The sequence below is a fragment of the Coregonus lavaretus genome, assembly GCF_964263955.1.
Source record: "Coregonus lavaretus genome assembly, chromosome: 39".
NCBI lineage: Eukaryota > Metazoa > Chordata > Actinopteri > Salmoniformes > Salmonidae > Coregonus > Coregonus lavaretus.
In genome coordinates this window covers 8,120,876-8,139,780 of record NC_140026.1, presented here as the reverse complement: position 1 = coordinate 8,139,780, position 18,905 = coordinate 8,120,876, and the positions used below count along the sequence as shown (strand labels likewise).

Here is an 18,905-nt window from a genome sequence, read left to right as displayed (position 1 = left end):
ATTTGTTGCAATATTTGTCCTGTCATTTCTGGAGGATTAAATTGAAATTGAAACCAACTTTCTATGGCTTGTTTTAGAAATAGTGATATTTGGGAGATGATTTCCTTTTCAAATACCTGAAAGTGAGAGGTTGTAATCTGAATAAAGGGAAAAAGTCCCTTCTTGAACATTGGGTGAGACAATCTTACTAGTTTGCTAGAGAAACAGTTCGGATTTAAGTATAATTTTTGTATGACTGAAGCTTTTTGTGATAGGTCTAATGCTTTAATATTTAATAATTTCTGTCCTCCTAATTCGTATTCATTATATAAATAGGCCCGTTTAATTTTGTCTGGCTTGCCGTTCCAAATAAAATGGAATATTTTTTTCTCATAAGAGGTCCTTAGTTTACACTAAAAGGTTGTATTCTATACCCATTTGAAGAGAAAAAAGTTCTAAATGTGTTTTATAAGATTACAGGGTGTCCCACATGGGGTCCTGACCTCACATTTAGAACCACTGAGTTACAGCCAAACAGGAGCACACTAATGGCTGTCAGTTTACATTACATGTCATGATAGAAGCTACTAAGCCACTATTGATGTTCTTCAAGTTCAACAAGTGACAATTAAAAAACATGATGATCCAGATGATACTCAGTTGATAGAGATCCTATATTTCAGTGATTCTATGTAACTCTATGGAGTTTCTGAGGTAAAAAAAAAAAAAAAAAAAGAAGGAATTCCTGATCAATCAGGGAAAATGTGAAATATAGGACATTACCGTCTCTCCTTTCTGGATACTCGACACTGAGGGTCTCGTTTGCTCCCCGACTTGTCCTGGTGGACCGGGAGGCCCCTGCAGACCTGAAGCACCCTACACACACACACACACACACACACACACACACACACACACACACACACACACACACACACACACACACACACACACACACACACACACACACACACACACACACACACTCATCAGTATTCAGGCCTGCCATTCGTTACCACCCCATTGATGACAGTCCTTCCCTTGCGGTCCCTACCTTTTCTCCTTTGGGACCTTGGAAGTTCAACCCCATGTTTCCCTGTAGAAGAAGAACGAGAAGAACGTATTACTGTCTTCAAATGTGTATTTGTCACATGCTTCGTAAGCAACAGGTGTAGACTAACAGTGAAATGCTTACTTACTGGCTCTTCCCAACAATACAGAGAGAAAAAAAGAGTAATAATATAAAAATAATAACACGAGGAATAGATACACGAGTAACGATAACTTGGCTATATACACGGGGTACCAGTACCGAGCCGATGTGCTGGGGTACAAGGTAATTGAGGTAGATATGTACATATAGGTAGGGATAAAGTGACTAGGCAACAGGATAGATAATAGACAGTAGCAGCAGCAGCGTATGTGATGAGTCAACAGAGTTAGTGCAAAAAGGGTTAATGCAGATAGTCCTGGTAGCTATTTGGTTAATTATTTAACTAACTATTTAGCAGTCTTATGTCTTGGGGGTAGAAGCTGTTCAGGTTCATGTTGGTTCCACACTTGGTGCATAGGTACTGTTTGCTGTGCGGTAGCAGAGAGAACAGTCTATGACTTGGGTGGCTGGAGTCGTGGACAATTTTTAGGACCTTCCTCTGACACCGCCTGGTATAGAGGTCCTGTCTTCTATAACACTTTACTGTAAAGGGCAATTCTGCCACTTTCCAACCTCATATTCATTCTCTCCAGCACCAAACCATGTCTACATGATGTGAAAATGGCGGTTTCTATGATCTGTGGTTAAAAAGATAAGCAGAAAGGTCTTAAAAAATGCTTATCTGTGACATCACAGGGTAGGATTAAACATTTCTAGCCAGAGGGAGGGTATTTTCTTGCTCCCCATATCACAGCAAATTCAGTGTGTAAAGCAAATCACCTTAGGACCAGGAAGACCAGGAGGCCCGTGACAACCCTATAAAACAACACAAAACTTTACTAGCAACACATTAACAACACATTAACAACTTTATTAAGAAAATATATAGCTATTGATAGTACAATAAAACCTTATAAACTACGTTGAAATCAGTTCTTACCCAGCTAGCACATAACGTTCTTAAAACCTTATGTTTGTTAGAACTTATAATATAAGTTCTAACAAACATAAGGTTTTAAGAACGTTATGTGCTAGCTGGGTAAGAACCTGATGAGAGCGTGGCTGTCCTATGGTTATTTTGCATACAACCTTCCCACAATGTTCTGGAAATGGTGCAGGATACCCAGCTAGCACATAACGTTCTGAGAACTATATGTTTCTTAGGTGGGAATTTTAAGACACAACGTTCTCCTGTGGGAATTTCAGTACTTCAGTATAACGTTTCCTCATGGTTCTATTTATAGTAATGTTTTTAAATTGTTCCGAGAATGTTAAGAAACAACGTTCTTCTGTGGGAATTTCAGTCCTTCAACATGATGTTTTCTACATGTTTCCTCATGGTTCTATTTAAAGTCATATTCTCAGAACATTAAGAAAACTTTCCATAAAAACCTAAAGAAAACATTAGGAACATTCAAAGAATATTCTAAGAATGTAATTTCAAAACAAATACACTCCATTCTCAGCATCAACAAAACTTGATCTATCTTGTTAAGTGTGTTCAGGTGTGTTGGCCGCCCCATTAATTGGCCACACCTGATCTTAAAGAGTGCTTGTTTCCTTTGAAATGGGGTCTGTTTGAATAGACTAAAATGAAAAGCTTTGCATGAATTAAAAAAAAACACGGCATGCTAACTCAATCCAGGTGGCGCAGTGGATGGATTCCATGGATAGAGAACAGAAGATCATAGGTTTGAATCTCAGTTATGGCATGCCAAAATAAAAAAATATTGTGTTTGCATGATTAATTCCTAAGCAAATTAATATGCTTTGAGTTCAAAACAGTTAACTTAAGCTAGCAGTGTTATTAAAAGTCTTATTGAAACATTACCTTCAAATAACCTATAATTTCCATTCTCAGAACGTTAATAAAACCTCCCGGGAAAACTTTCATGGAACCATAGAAAAACGTTCTCAGAACCTCCCTTCAACCTAAACATTAACGTTCCCAGAACAGGGGACATTTTTCCTTCCGTTCTCATAACGTTTAAAAAACTTTCAATTTTACCGGTCAGGCTTCGTTCCCAGAACCATTGGTAAACCAAAAACATTCCCATAACTTCCAAGGAACCAAGTGTGCTAGTTGGGATGTAACTGAATGTCTAGATTTAGAAAAATATTCCAAATATGGCACTGACAAACACTACTGGAAGTCACAGGTCTGGGACCAGTTTGACTGTGTAAAGTCCCTCAGAACATACTGGATGTCACAGGTCTGAGACCAGTTTGACTGTGTAAAGTCCCTCAGATCATGGATGTTACAGGTCTGGGACCGGTTTGACTGTGTAAAGTCCCTGTGATACTGGATGTCACAGGTGTTGAGCTCTACAGCAGTCTCACAACTCAATCGTTGGTTGAAAACTGTTTTCTGACCCTCCCAAAATATAGAATTTGTAGATAATTGGCCCTCTTTCTGGGACTCACCCACAAACAGGACCAAGCCTGGCCTGCTGAGGAGTGACGGACTCCATTCTAGCTGGAGGGGTGCTCTTGTCTTATCTATCAACAGACAGGGCTCCAACTCATCTAGCTCCAAAATAAGATAGGGTGCAGGCCAGGCAGCAGGCTGTTAGCTAGCCTGCCAGCTTACCGGAGTCTGGAACAAGCTCAGTCAGTGTAGTCAGCTCAGCTATTCCCATTGAGACCATGTCTGTGCCTTGATCTAGGTTGGGCAAAACTAAACATGGCGGTGTTTGCCTTAGCAATCTCACTGAATAAAGACCTCCTCGATTCATGTCATTATTGAAAGAGATTATGATATCTCACATCTCAAAATAGGGCTACTTAATGTTAGATCCCTCACTTCCAAGGCAGTCATAGTCAATTAACTAATCACTGATCATAATCTTGATGTGATTGGCCTGACTGAAACATGGCTCAAGCCTGATTAATTTACTATGTTAAATGAGGCCTCTCCTCCTGGTTACACTAGTGACCATATCCCCGGTGCATCCCGCAAAGGTGGAGGTGTTGCTAACATTTACGACAGCAAATGTCAATTTTCAAAAATAAAGAAACTGCTTTTTTCGTATTTTGAGCTTCTAGTCATGAAATCTATGCAGCCTACTCAATCACTTTTTATAGCTACTGGTTACAGGCCTCCTGGGCCGTATACAGTGTTCCTCACTGAGTTCCCTGAATTCATGGCAGATAATATTCACATTTTTGGTGACTTCAATATTCACATGGAAAAGTAGACTCAGTGGGTTTTGTCCAACATGTCTCCGGACCTACTCATTGCCACAGTCATACCCTCAATCTAGTTTTGTCCCGTGGAATAAATTTTGTGGATCTAAATGTTTTTCCTCATAATCCTGGACTATTGGACCACCATCGTATTACATTTGCAATCGCAACAAATAATCTGCTCAGACCCCAACCAAGGATAATCAAAAGCCGTGCTATAAATTCTCGGACAACCCAAAGATTCTTAGATGCCCTTCTAGACTCCCTCCACCTACCCAAGGACATTGGAGTAAAAAAAATTGGTTAACCACCTAACTGAGGATCTAAATGTAACCTTGCGTAATACCCTAGATGCAGTCGCACCCCTAAAAACAAAAAACATTTGTCACAAGAAATTAGCTCCCTGGTATACAGAAAATACCAGAGCCCTGAAGCAAGCTTCCAGAAAATTGGAACGGAAATGGCGCTTCACCAAACTAGAAGTCTTCCGACTAACTTGGAAAGACAGTACTGTGCATAATCGAAGAGCCCTCACTGCTGCTCGATCATCCTATTTTTCCAACCTAATTGAGGAGAATAAGAACAATCCAAAATTTTGTTTTGATACTGTCGCAAAGCTTACTAAAAAGCAGTATTCCCCAAGAGTGGATGGCATTGACTTCAGCAGTGATGAATTCATGAACTTCTTTGACGAAAAGATCATGATCATTAGAAAGCAAATTACGGACTCCTCTTTGAATCTGCGTATTTCTCCAAAGCTCAGTTGTCCTGAGTCTGCACAGAACTGCCAGGACCTAGGATCAATGGAGACACTCAAGTTTTTAAATCCTGTATCTCTTGACACATTCATGAAAATAGTCATGGCCTCTAAACCTTCAAGCTGCATACTGGACCCTATTCCAACTAAACTACTGAAAGAGCTACTTCCTGTGCTTGGCCCTCCTATGTTGAACATAATAAATGTCTCCCTATCCTCCGGATATGTACCAAACTCACTAAAAGCCAAACCTTGACCCAGAAATGTACAAAACTATCGGCCTATATCAAATCTCCCATTCCTATCAACATTTTTTGAAAAAGCTGTTGTGCAGCAACTCACTGCCTTCCAGAAGATAAATAATGTATACAAAACGCTGCAGTCTGGTTTTAGACCCCATCATAGCATCGAGACTGCACTCATGAAGGTGGTAAATGACCTTTTAATGGCGTCAGACCAAGGCTCTGCATCTGTCCTCGTGCTCCTAGACCTTAGTGCTGCTTTTGACACCATCGATCACCACATTTTTGGGGAGAGTGTGGAAACCCTAATTGGTCTACACGGACACGTTTTTTTGCCTGGTTTAGATCTTATCTGTCGGAAAGATATCAGTTTGTTCTCTGTGGATGGTTTGTCCTCTGACAAATCAATTGTACGTTTCGGTATTCCTCAAGGTTCCGTTTTAGGACCACAATTGTTTTCACTATATATTCTACCTCTTGGTGATGTCATTCAGAAACACAATGTCAACTTTAACTGCTATGCGGACGACACACAGCTGTATATTTCGATGAAACCTGGTGAAGCCCCGAAATTACCTACCCTGGAAGCCTGTGTTTCAGACATAGGGAAGTGGATGGTGGCAAACGTTTTATTTTAAAACTCAGACAAAACAGAGATGCTAGTTCTAGGTCCCAAGAAACAAAGAGATCTGCTGTTGGATCTGACAATTAATCTTGATGGTTTTACAGTCGTCTCAAATAAAACTGTGAAGGACCTTCGCGTTACTCTGGACCCTGATCTCTCTTTTGACAAACATATCAAGAATATTTTAAGGACAGCTTTTTTCCATCTTTGTAACATTGCAAAAATCAGACAAATGTTGTCCAAAAATTATGCAGAAAAGCTAATCCATGCTTCTGTCACTTCTAGACTACTGCAATGCTCTACTCACCCGCTCCCCGGATAAAGCGCTAAATAAACTTCAGTTAGTGCTAAACACGGCAGCTAGAATCTTGACTAGAACCAAAACATTTGATCATACTCCAGTGCTAGCCTCTCTACATTGGCTTCCTGTTAAGGCTAGGGCTGATTTCAAGGTTTTACTGCTAACCTACAAAGCATTACATGGGCTTGCTCCTACCTATCTTTCCGATTTGGTCCTGCCGTACATACCTACGCGTATGCTACGGTCACAAGATGCAGGCCTCCTTATTGTTCCTAGAATTTATTAGCAAACAGCTGGAGGCAGGGGTTTCTCCTATAGAGCTCCATTTTTTATGGAATGGTCTGCCTATCCACGTGAGAGACGCAGACTCGGTCTCAACCTTTCTGGCCCAGGGATGCAAAGATGAATGGCAAGGCACTGGAGTGACGAACAGCCCTTGCTGTCTCTGCCTGGCCGGCTCCCCTCTCTACTGGGATTCTCTGCCTCTGACCATATTTACATTTACATTTTAGTCATTTAGCAGACGCTCTTATCCAGAGCGACTTACAGTTAGTGAATACATATATATATATATTTTTATACTGGCCCCCTGTGGGAATCAAACCCACAACCCTGGCGTTGCAAACGCCATGCTCTATCAACTGAGCTACATCCCTGCCGGCCATTCCCTCCCCTACCCTGGACGACGCTGGGCCAATTGTGCGCCGCCCATGAGTCTCCCGGTCACGGCCGGCTGCGACAGAGCCTGGATTCGAACCAGGATCTCTAGTGGCACAGTTAGCACTGCGATGCAGTGCCTTAGACCACTGCGCCACTCAGGAGTATATTATGGGGGCTGAGTCACTGGCTTACTAGTGCTCTTCCATGCCATCCCTAGGAGGTGTGCGTCACTTGAGTGGGTTGAGTCACTGACGTGATCTTCCTGTCCCCTCGGGCTCGTGTGGTGGAGGAGATCTTCGTGGGCTATACTCAGTCTTGTCTCAGGGTAGTAAGTTGGTGGTCTGTTGATATCCCTCTAGTGGTGTGGGGGCTGTGCTTTGGCAAAGTTGGTTGGGTTATATCCTGCCTGGTTAGCCCTGTCCATGGGTATCGTCGGACGGGGCCAAAGTGTACACAATCTGGCCTTAATGGCCATGCACTCTTTTAATCTCCACCCGGCACAGCCAGAGGACTGGCCACCCCTCACAGCCTGGTTCCTCTCTAGGTTTCTTCCTATATTCCTGCCTTTCTATGGAGTTTTTCCTAGCCACCGAGCTTCTACATTTGCTGATGTAAAAAGGGCTTTATAAATACATTTAATTGATTGAGGTCTGGGATCAGTTTGACTGTGTAAAGTCCCTCAGAACATACTGGATGTCACAGGTCTGGGACCAGTTTGACTTTGTAAAGTCTCCTAGAACATACAGGATGTCACAGATCTGGGACCAGTTTGACTGTGTAAAGTCCCTCAGAACATAACAGACATGTGACAGTTGTCAATAACACGATTTGGGGTGTTACTGTACTGTACCTCATAACCTCTGGGGCCGGGAGGGCCGATAGGACCTGACAATCCTGAGGGGCCTTGGTCACCCTAGAAACAAGACAGACACCACAAACGTTACACAATGAGCTCTGGGTTGAAAGACACAGGTTTACATCTCCCATAATGGTTTACCAATGTGTTTGAGTGATTGATTCTGACAATCCAAATATGAGCAATATATTATATTAGCTTACCATTTGATAAGACCAATCACTTGACAAAGTCTAATTAAGGTTTTCTCTTATATCTGTCTGAATACAGACTTTAGAACTGAAGGTCAGTTAAAATCAGTTAAGGTCAAAGTGGTTCTATGGTTCTATAGAATACTCACAGGAACTCCAGGTAAGCCAGGCAGACCTACACCTCCATTCCGTCCAAAACAGTCAGCTGTGATGACATCACCTGGGTCTCCCTGTAGAGACAACAGGAGGTTAGAGAGGAACACATCACACATTGGGGTCGTATTCATTAGCGTACTCCGTAGCACTTATTAGATACACTCAGGTAGGTCCCTCCTGGTTTGGGACTGTTCGCTTCTGTTTGTTTCCTAGTGAATTATACGAGCCAGTACTTCATCTAAAGAGGACAACAGTTTGGGTGGACTAATACAGTAGTTACCTTTTGTCCTGGAAAACCAGGTGGACCCTGAAGAGGAGGGAGACGAGAGAAAAGGGATACATTTTAAAGTCTGATTAGTTTAATCTTTCAAGTTTTCTCAGAGAGACATGACACTGTGTGTGTAAGGTACTCACCAATCGGCCCTCCAGTCCAGGGAAGCCTGGACTTCCAGGGAATCCTCGCTCACCCTGAGAAGATATCCAATTAAAGCTGCAATACAGTATGTGACATTTTGGGCGACCCAACGAAATTAAAATAGAAATGTGAGGAATAGATCTGTCATTCTCATTGAAAACAAGTCTAAGAAGCGGTATATCTGTTCTATGTGTGCTATTTCTATGCTTCCCGTTCTTAAGTTTAGTTTTTGCGTCTTTTACTTTCGGTTTTGTACACAGCTTCAAACAGCTGAAAATACAATATTATTGGTTATGGAAAACATATTTCACAGCAGGTTAGATGGTACAATGATTCTCTACTCAATGACTGCTTGTTTTGTGAAATAAACCGAAATTAGGCAAACTACTACGATTTTAGCAACCAGGAAATGGCGGCGCAATTTCTGCATATTGCACCTTTAATCATTTTCATTTTGCATCAACAGTCTCCAACCCATTGGTTACTTTTCCTATATGCTTTCTGCTTTGACTCAGTAGACTTACAAGCCCAGATAATAACAGAGTGCTGCCATCTAGTGGCCAGGTGTGATAGAACAGCTTCAGTCCAGATTCAGTCCAACCAGGGTTCTCTCAGGACTCGACAGTCGTAACGCTGTCAGTCAGTAGTAAAAATAGTAACCCACCTTAGTCCCGTTGCAGCCTGCAGTTCCTTTGGGGCCTGGGGGGCCGTCATGTCCCGGGAGACCCTGCAGGAGATCACAGACACAGAGACAACAGGAAATCACACAGGAAGTGAGGTCACACAGTGATGCAGTACAAAACATTCAGATAGAAATGTAGTGTGTAGAACCATAGAGAATGATAGAGGCCTCTAGTGGCCAAAAGGCTGTTTTAACATGTCCAGCGCTATTGAGGGCTTCCACCATTTTAATGTAGTCAACAGGGTGGGACTTCGAACTTCATTGGCTGATCCCTCCTAGTGACCCTGTTGGAGTCATGTCCAACCGGGTCATCAGGAGGGATCAGCCAATCGTGAAGAAGAAAATTGACTACTTCAAAATGGAGATAGTCTCATGGCGCTGCCCATGCTGTCACAGACGCTATAATGGCACAGATACAAAGATGAGTCCTCTATCTATCTCTATGTGTAGAACATAAATAATTGTGAGATTAAATATGGAATCATGTCAGTTCTATTCATTATATTTCTATCTGCAACCTTCATCGAGTTTCACATCCCTGAGTATACCATGGATGTCATGTGACGTTAAGAATCGCCAGTGACAGATCAGTAAAGCAGTTTCCCAACTCCGGTCTTTGAGTGCCCCCAACAGTACATATTTTTGTTGTGGTCCCGGACAAGCGCTTGCCAACTAATCATCAAGCCCTTGACAAGTTGAATAAGGTGTTTTGTCTGGGCTATTAAAAAAATGTGTTGGGGTCACCCGAGGACCGGAATTGGGAAACACTGCAGTAAAGTTTCCACCAGATAAGCTAGGGCAGGACTGCCCAACCCTGTTCCTAGATAGCTACCGTCCTGTAGGTTTTTGCTCCAACCCTAATCTAGCACACCTGATTCTAATAATTAGCAGGTTGATCAAATGAATCAGGTTAGTAACACCTGGAGTTGGAGCGAAAACCTACAGGAGGGTAGCTCTCCAGGAACAGGGTTGGGCAACACTGGGCTAGGCTATATAGTATATGGTGAGAAATAAAAGTTGGAAACTCACTGGAATTCCTGGTGTTCCGGGGAATCCAGGCAGTCCGGGAGGTCCCTGTGGAAGTAACAAGGACGATGAATCAATAACAGAGGAGGCTGGTGAGGGGAGGACGGCTCATAATAATGAATGGAATGGAGTTAATGGAATGGTATCAAACACATGGAAATCTGGTGTTTGATGTGTTTGAGACCATTCCATTAATTCCGTTCCAGCCGTTACTATGAGCCCGTCCTCCCAATTTAAAGTGCCACCAGCCATCACTGATCAATAAAATATTTTTGAGAAATGGTACATCATACACAGTGGTGTAGTGCAGCGCTTCCTCACTTTTTTTCAATTTGAGAATACACGGAGCTGGTAAAACTATTTCTGGAAAATGTATTCTGATAAATTCTAAATAACTATATTTAATTACCACTAAAGTTCCATGAGAAACGATAGAATAAATAAATAAAAAATATATATGTATAGCAGCCTAGATGTAGGTAAATGATGGTTTCTTCCCGGTCTTCTCCCTGGCGCTGGTGAGAATGATAAAGAACTATAAGCTACGTGTATGCACTGCGAAGGCCCATCTGAGGCTTGACTACTTTGGCCAATCAGAACGTTGAAAAAATAATCTAAATTCACTGTGTGTCAGCCTTGATGTTCATAAAACTCCACCGACCCCTCTTGCGCGGTGGAGACCAGAGCCATACGTGGCCACTAATTGATTATGGCGACACTTTTCTGCCAATGACACCCAAATCAGAGTGTCCACCGCAAAGCCCAAGGACCCTGACCCTCTCTGGAAGTTTCTGTAGCCCTGCTTGGGATATTTAGCCTACATTGGCTATTGGTTGAGACGCAGGGGCCGTTCTAGCTTGGTTTGTCAGGGTGGGCAATTGGAAACGTAAATTGGGCCAAATTGGAGGTAATAATGCGTTTAGGTTCTAGTTTATTTAGATGCATGAATAAACCACACCAAAAGCTTGATTCTCTGGCTGTTTTAAAACGAATTCCTGCCATTATTTGTGTTCACTTGTTGGTCAATTGATTTCATTGCATGTTTAATCTATGCAAATAAATGACATTAATTGATAGTTCACCGCTCTGTTTTCTTTTATTCTGCAATAGGGTATATTGTAACCATGTGTTCAAGCTAATAAAATCAAAGTTTATTTATGATACATTGTATAAGCTACACAATACCATGAAACGCCTACTCATAATAAAGCTCTCCTCACAAACAGTGCAATAATATTAAGCTATATGTATTTGTATTTACATTAGGGTATAGCCTACAAATAGCTATACCACGTTGTCATAGACCTATTAGGCTAAAGGCTTACTGCAAATGATTGCTGTTTGTTCCTGAACTGGCCGAATGGCAGAGCTATCCTTCTTCAGCTATCCTTCAGCTATCCTTCAGCACCACAAGTTCAACTTCTTTAACATCATTGCACCATCCTTGCGCTGTCTTTTCAGCACCACGAAGGGCGTTCCGATCGCTTAAAATGACATCTCATCAAGATCTGTTGCCTAATAGTTCTACTCATCACTAATTATTATTATTACAAGTAGAAGATTATCACTTCTCACAATGGTGCTCGTTTAGTAAAGTTAGATCAAAGCTGAATCAATGTCTTGCAAGATCACATAATGATTCATTAGTATTTTACATAACAGAACCGAATATTATCGCATACATAGCATAGTAAGCCTATAACCTTACTATTACACCAAAAACATCCCCCTCATTTCTAATGAGGTTTTAGGATATGGTTAACCGAAGCTGAATAGTCACTTTCTTTTTTCTTCTCATGTGCCAAAGCTCAATAGGGTGCGCCACTAGGCAGGATATATGCTTTGATTGAAACAAAATACAAGAAAGGCTAATAGTTTGTTAACACCATCTGCTCTAATTCGCTGACGAAACAGTCCTCCAAGAAGACCTAAATGCATATTCCCATGAAACTGATTGAGATCAATCAAATGATTGACATGGAGATGCAGTTTGGACGTTTCACACGTAAAACGTGAAGAATTATCATTCATGATTGACAGTGATGATGGCCTATTTAGAAATGAGGTAGCCTATGCCTCACTTGGTGTTTGAGGGTATTAAAAATATGACATTTTCTTTAGACAATTGGTGTGGGCATAGACAGACGTCGCAAATGGAGGATGCTTTATACTCATATTAATGATATGCGATTCAATTGACTACATCTGTCCATATAAACTTTGATTGAGGAGATTATGACGTGATAAAAAAAAAAAAAGTGCGCTCCCTCACCTAAAAAAATAGCGCTACACAACTGATCATACATTCACATCAGAAACCAATAAGATTACTTCCCTTTTGTCATGGAGTGAAACGAGGACATCTGGTGGGCCACAGAGAGTACTACACTCTAGAGAGGGCCATCAGACAGTGTACTGAACTGGTATATGGAGTGAGAAGTGTGTGGGTCACGTCACGTCAGGTTACTCACTCTTATCCCTTTTGGACCTCCAGGCCCTGAAGATCCATCACTACCCTGAGATGGAGAGGAAGGGGGAGAGATTCATTTTCAAGTGTCTAAATTCACAGATATAGTCAGGTATGATGTTGCTCCTACAACGAGATCCAGGAAGGGCCTCCTACCTTCTCTCCCCTGCCTCCGATGGGCCCCTCAGGTCCGGGGAACCCCGGTACGCCCAGCTGACCCTGTAGTCCTGGGAAACCCCTCTCACCCTGTGGAACATAGAACATAGAACACAAAGTCCTGACACCTCTTACCCTGCATAGAGCACACAGACAAAACAGTCATTACAAATCAAATAAGGAAATCATGTGTTATGATTGTTTTGTACAGTAGATTAGTGTGCGTTTTCACTCTCACCTTGACTCCTTTCACTCCGCTGCAGTCACACTTTGATTCCACTGCACAGCCATGACACGCCTGTAGGATGGAGAGAAAGAGATGGAGAGGGAGAGGGAGAGAGAGTGTGGAGAGAGAGAGAGAGAGAGAGAGAGACAGGGGGGAGAGCATAGAGAGAGAAAGAGAAAGAGAGAGAGAGAGAGTATGTTAGACAGATGTTCATGTGTTTGTCATGTCTCAGACAGCTTTGTGTAGTAGAGGTCTAGAGGGTGGGAGACTGCAGTAAATAGTCTGAGCACAAGGCCTGAGGTGCAGCACAGAGACAGTGATGATGCACACACACACACACACACACATACAGACACACACACACACACACACACACACACACACACACACACACACACACACACACACACACACACACACACACACACACACACACACACACACACACACACACACACACACACCCCTACGGAAAAGAGCTGATAACTCAGACCTGTGAAACACACCAACAACCTCAGACTCAGTGGGAACGGATAGTTTGCCCCCTGTTGTTGTTAACAATACACTATACTATACCAAACTACACTATACTACACTACACCAGTGTTATTGTTAACACTACACTACACTAAACTACACAATACTATACTACACCACACCACACTACACTATACTATACCCCTGTTATTGTTAACAATACACTATACTATACTACATAACACTACACTACACTTCACTACACCCTGGTATTGTTAACACTGCACTCCACTCCACTACACTATACTACACTATACTATACTACACTACACTACACTACACTAAACTACACTACACAACACTATACTATATTAACTACACTATACTACATAACACTACACTACACTTCACTACACCCTGGTATTGTTAACACTGCACTCCACTCCACTACACTATACTACACTATACTATACTACACTACACTACACTACACTACACTATACAACACAGCATTACACTATACTATATTATATTAAACTACACTATAATACACTATACTACACTATACTGCACGGCACTACAATATACTACAATATACTACACTATACTACACTATACTATACTACACTACACTACACTACACTATACTATACTACACTACACTACACTAAACTACACAACACTATACTATATTAACTACACTATACTACACTATACTACAATATCATTCACTACACCCTGCTACTGTTAACACTACACTACACTACACTATACTATACTACACCCTGTTATTGTTAACCCTATACTACACTATACTCCACTACACTATACCATACTACACTCTGTTATTGTTAACACTACACTATACTATACTACACTACACCCTGTTATTGTTAACACTACTACACTATACTACACTATACCACACGCCACTACACTATACTACACTATACTACAATACACACAACTACACTACACTACACGATATTATACTACACTACATCCTGTTATTGTTAACACTACTACACTATACTACACTATACCACACGCCACTACACTATACTACACTACACTATACTACACTATACTACAATACACACAACTACACTACACTACACGATATTATACTACACTACATCCTGTTATTGTTAACACTATACTATACTACACTACACTATACCAAACTATACCACACTATACCACACTATACAACACCATACTACACTATACCACACTACACTACACTATACCAAACTATACCACACTATACCACACTATACAACACCATACTACACTATACCACACTATAATACACTGTACTACACTATACTACACTATACTACACTATACTACACTATACTACACTATACTACGCTATACTATACTACAGTATACTACACTACACTATACTACAATACACACAACTACACTACACTGCACAATATTATACTACACTACATCGTGTTATTGGTAACACTATACTATACTATACTAGACTATACTACACAAGTTATTGGTACCACTACACTATACTACACTTCACTATACTGCACCCTGGTATTGGTAACACCACACTATACCACACTATACTACACTATACTACACTATACTACACTATACTACAATATACTACACTATACTACACTATACCCTGATATTGTTAACACTAGTGTAGTGTACTGTTAACAATAAAAGGGTGTATTGTAGCATAGTGTAGTATAGTGTAGTGTAGTGTAGTGTTAACAATAACATGGCGTAGTATAGTGTAGTGTAGTATGCAACCTCGGATTAGCATCTAGTCTGGATCTCTGATTAGTATCTGGTCTGGATCTCTGATTAGTATCTAGTCTGGATCTCTGATTGGTATCTGGTCTGGATCTCTGATTAGTATCTGGTCTGGATCTCTGATTAGTATCTAGTCTGGATCTCTGATTGGTATCTGGTCTGGATCTCTGATTAGTATCTGGTCTGGATCTCTGATTAGTATCTAGTCTGGATCTCTGATTGGTATCTGGTCTGGATCTCTGATTAGTATCTGGTCTGGATCTCTGATTAGTATCTGGTCTGCTTCAGTTCAATGTCCTCTGTCTCGCGCACGCCCAGACTAGCAGCCATCACCCCCCTCTATACCCCCATCTATACCCCCCTCTACCCCCCCTCTACCCCCTATACCCCCCTATCTCTATCGCTATCCCCCTCTCAACCTCCCTCTCTACCCCCCTCTACCCCTCTTTATCTCTACCCCCTCTATCTCTAACCCCTCTACCCCTCTCTACCCCCTCTATCTCTACCCCCCTCTACCCCCTCTATCTCTACCCCCCTCTACCCCTCTCTATCTCTACCCCTCTCTACCCCCTCTATCTCTACCCCCCTCTACCCCTCTCTATCTCTACCCCCTCTATCTCTACCCTCTCTATCTCTACCCCCTCTATCTCTACCCCTCTCTACCCCCTCTATCTCTACCCCTCTCTATCTCTACCCCTATCTCTACCCCTATCTCTACCCCCTCTCTACCCCATCTACCCCTCTCTACCCCCTCTATCTCTACCCCCTCTATCCCCCTCTCTACCCCCTCTATCTCTACCCCTCTCTATCTCTACCCCTCTCTATCTCTACCCCCCTCTACCCCTCTCTATCCCCCTCTCTACCCCCTCTATCTCTACCCCTCTCTATCTCTACCCCTATCTCTACCCCCTCTCTACCCCATCTACCCCTCTCTACCCCCTCTATCTCTACCCCTCTCTATCTCTACCCCCCTCTACCCCTCTCTATCCCCCTCTCTACCCCCTCTATCTCTACCCCTCTCTATCTCTACCCCTATCTCTACCCCCTCTCTACCCCATCTACCCCTCTCTACCCCCTCTATCTCTACCCCTCTCTATCTCTACCCCCCTCTACCCCTCTCTATCCCCCTCTCTACCCCCTCTATCTCTACCCCTCTCTATCTCTACCCCCCTCTACCCCTCTCTATCCCCCTCTCTACCCCCTCTCTAGTGTGTGTGTGTGTGTGTGTGTGTGTGTGTTGTGGGTATGCACTCACTAATTGTAAGTCGCTCTGGATAAGAGCGTCTGCTAAATGACTAAAATGTAAAATGTAATAATATACACAGAGTACACAAAACATTAAGGACACCTGCTCTTTCCATGACATAGACTGACCAGGTGAATCCAGGTGAAAGCTATGATCCCTTATTGATGTTAAATCTACTTCAATCAGTGTAGATGAAGGGGAGGAGACAGTTTAAAGAAGGATTTTTAAGCCTTCAGACAATTGAGACATGGATTGTGTATGTGTGCCATTCAGAGGGTGAATGGTTAAGACAAAAGATTTAAGTGCCTTTGAACGGGGTATGGTAGTAGGTGCCAGGCGCACCTGTTTGTGTCAAGAACTGCAACGCTGCTGGGTTTTTCATGCTCAACAGTTTCCTGTGTTTCTCAAGAATGGTCCACCATTCTGGGAAGAGGTCAACATGTACTGAACGGTTCTGGTGTGTGTGGACGTGTTTAACTATTCTTGTGGAAGTCCCCTCAAGAACAGTAAACAAACAACAATTTGACCAACTGTGGTCCCCACAAGGTCAAATGCTATTTCTAGGAGGTTTAGGGTTAAGGTTAGAATTAGTGTTAGGGTAGGAATTAGGTTTAGGGTTAGGGTTAGGAGCTAGGGTTAGGTTTAGGTTTAGGGATAGGTTTTGGGGTTAAGGTTAGGGTTAGGATTAGGGTTAAGGTTACATCCTTCACTTGACCTCCTTCACTTGACCTCCTTCACTTGACCTCCTTCACTTGACCTCCTTCACTTAACCTCCTTCAATTGACCTCCTTTTCCCTCAAACCTCTGGAGACAGCTTTGGTCAAGTACCTCTAATGTTTAACACAATGACTATGTAGCCCATTAGTGTGTGTGTGTGTGTCCAGTGTGTGTGTGTGTGTGTGTGATACTGTCTCATATTAAGTGGGGCCAGCTGGTCCTGCTGTTCTGAATCCCTGGGCTCAGAGCATCTGTTAACCCCCCCCAACCTCAGCCAGGGCACACATGTAGAAACAGGTGGTTGTCAGAGAGAGTTTTGAAACACTGTTCTAGAATTCATACCGCTGGAACTCATCCCTCCAGGCTTACACAAGCGTGTTGTAGAATATAATTCTGTGTGCATGTTCAATTCTGTAGAATACATTTCTGAGAGTTACAATTCCACAAGAAGAGTTCTAGAATTTTCCAAACCAAAATATTCCATTCTAAGTTTAGAGATTAGACAAGTGGATTCTGGAACATTCAGAGGTAGAATTCCTCAAGTAGACAGAGAGAGCTTTGGTAAAGGTGTATTCTAGAATTCCTGTCTCAGCCGGGAGCCCATCCCAATACAGGTTACAATATGCCTCCACTTCTTCCTTTTTATTGCAGACATAAATGACAGCTCAGCACAGTGTTGCCCCAGGTCACCAGAAATTAAAAGAGGGTGTAGTCACAGTGGTTGGTTGTCGGCTGCCAGCAGAATCTAGCATGTGTCCCCCCTTTATGGTGCTTTTGACTAGAGCCCTATGGGCAGTGCAGTATATAAGGAATACAGTGCCATTTGGGACACAGGCCTAGTATGTTTTATAGCTATATAGTTAGCAAGAAGAGACTGTTCCATGGATTCATATAGTAAATATAACACCGATATACTAGGATCACTTCTCTGTCATTCTGGTGATATCACTCAATTTGTAATACTCCTGAATGAAGAAACTATGATTATGCATTTAGAGAGGTTGCCACAGTTACGGTTAGAAAGATAGTGTTCACTGTGGAGACTAGCCTTCATCATCCTCATCCTCATCATCATCACCATCACCATCATCATCATCACCATCTCTGATCTCTGTATGAAAAACAGCTCTAAAACAAAAATAAACCAAACAAGAAACCACAAGGTCAGCCAAAAATAACACCTACATTCTCATTTTCTGCTCATTTTACTATCGTTCACTCCAAACTGCAGAGGACAATTAGAAATACCATGCCTCAGGTTTTTTAGACCTAAACCCAAACATATAATTATGAGGTAAATAAAATGCAGATCTGTTACAGCATAAAACACTGAATGTTGTCACGATCGTGTGAATGATGAGACCAAAGCGCAGCGCGTGTTCCGAGAAACATGATGACTTTATTTACTTAAAGTGCAACACGAGAAAACAACAAAGAACGATACGTGAAGTTCCACTACTGATAACGACAGCAACAAGGAAACAAAAACCCACCAACCCCACAGGACAACATACAGCCTAAATATGGCTCCCAATCAGAGATAACGAGCCGAACAGCTGACACTCGTTACCTCCGATTGGGAGTCAATGAATACAAACACCC

General features: G+C 42.1%; 1 protein-coding gene across 1 annotated transcript in view; it reads right to left on the bottom strand.

Annotated features, from left to right (window-relative positions):
* LOC311112684 (uncharacterized protein) overlaps window positions 1-18,905 on the bottom strand; it is a gene marked incomplete at both ends in the record, with an annotated part of 156,042 nt that overhangs the window by 54,572 nt on the left and 82,565 nt on the right. Inside the window, 12 exon segments of the mRNA XM_084155817.1 lie at window positions 763-855; window positions 1,034-1,075; window positions 1,913-1,948; window positions 7,754-7,816; window positions 8,100-8,180; window positions 8,387-8,413; window positions 8,521-8,574; window positions 9,186-9,248; window positions 10,233-10,277; window positions 12,701-12,745; window positions 12,853-12,942; window positions 13,091-13,150. Of these exon segments, the coding sequence (XP_084011943.1) occupies window positions 763-855; window positions 1,034-1,075; window positions 1,913-1,948; window positions 7,754-7,816; window positions 8,100-8,180; window positions 8,387-8,413; window positions 8,521-8,574; window positions 9,186-9,248; window positions 10,233-10,277; window positions 12,701-12,745; window positions 12,853-12,942; window positions 13,091-13,150 (699 nt within the window).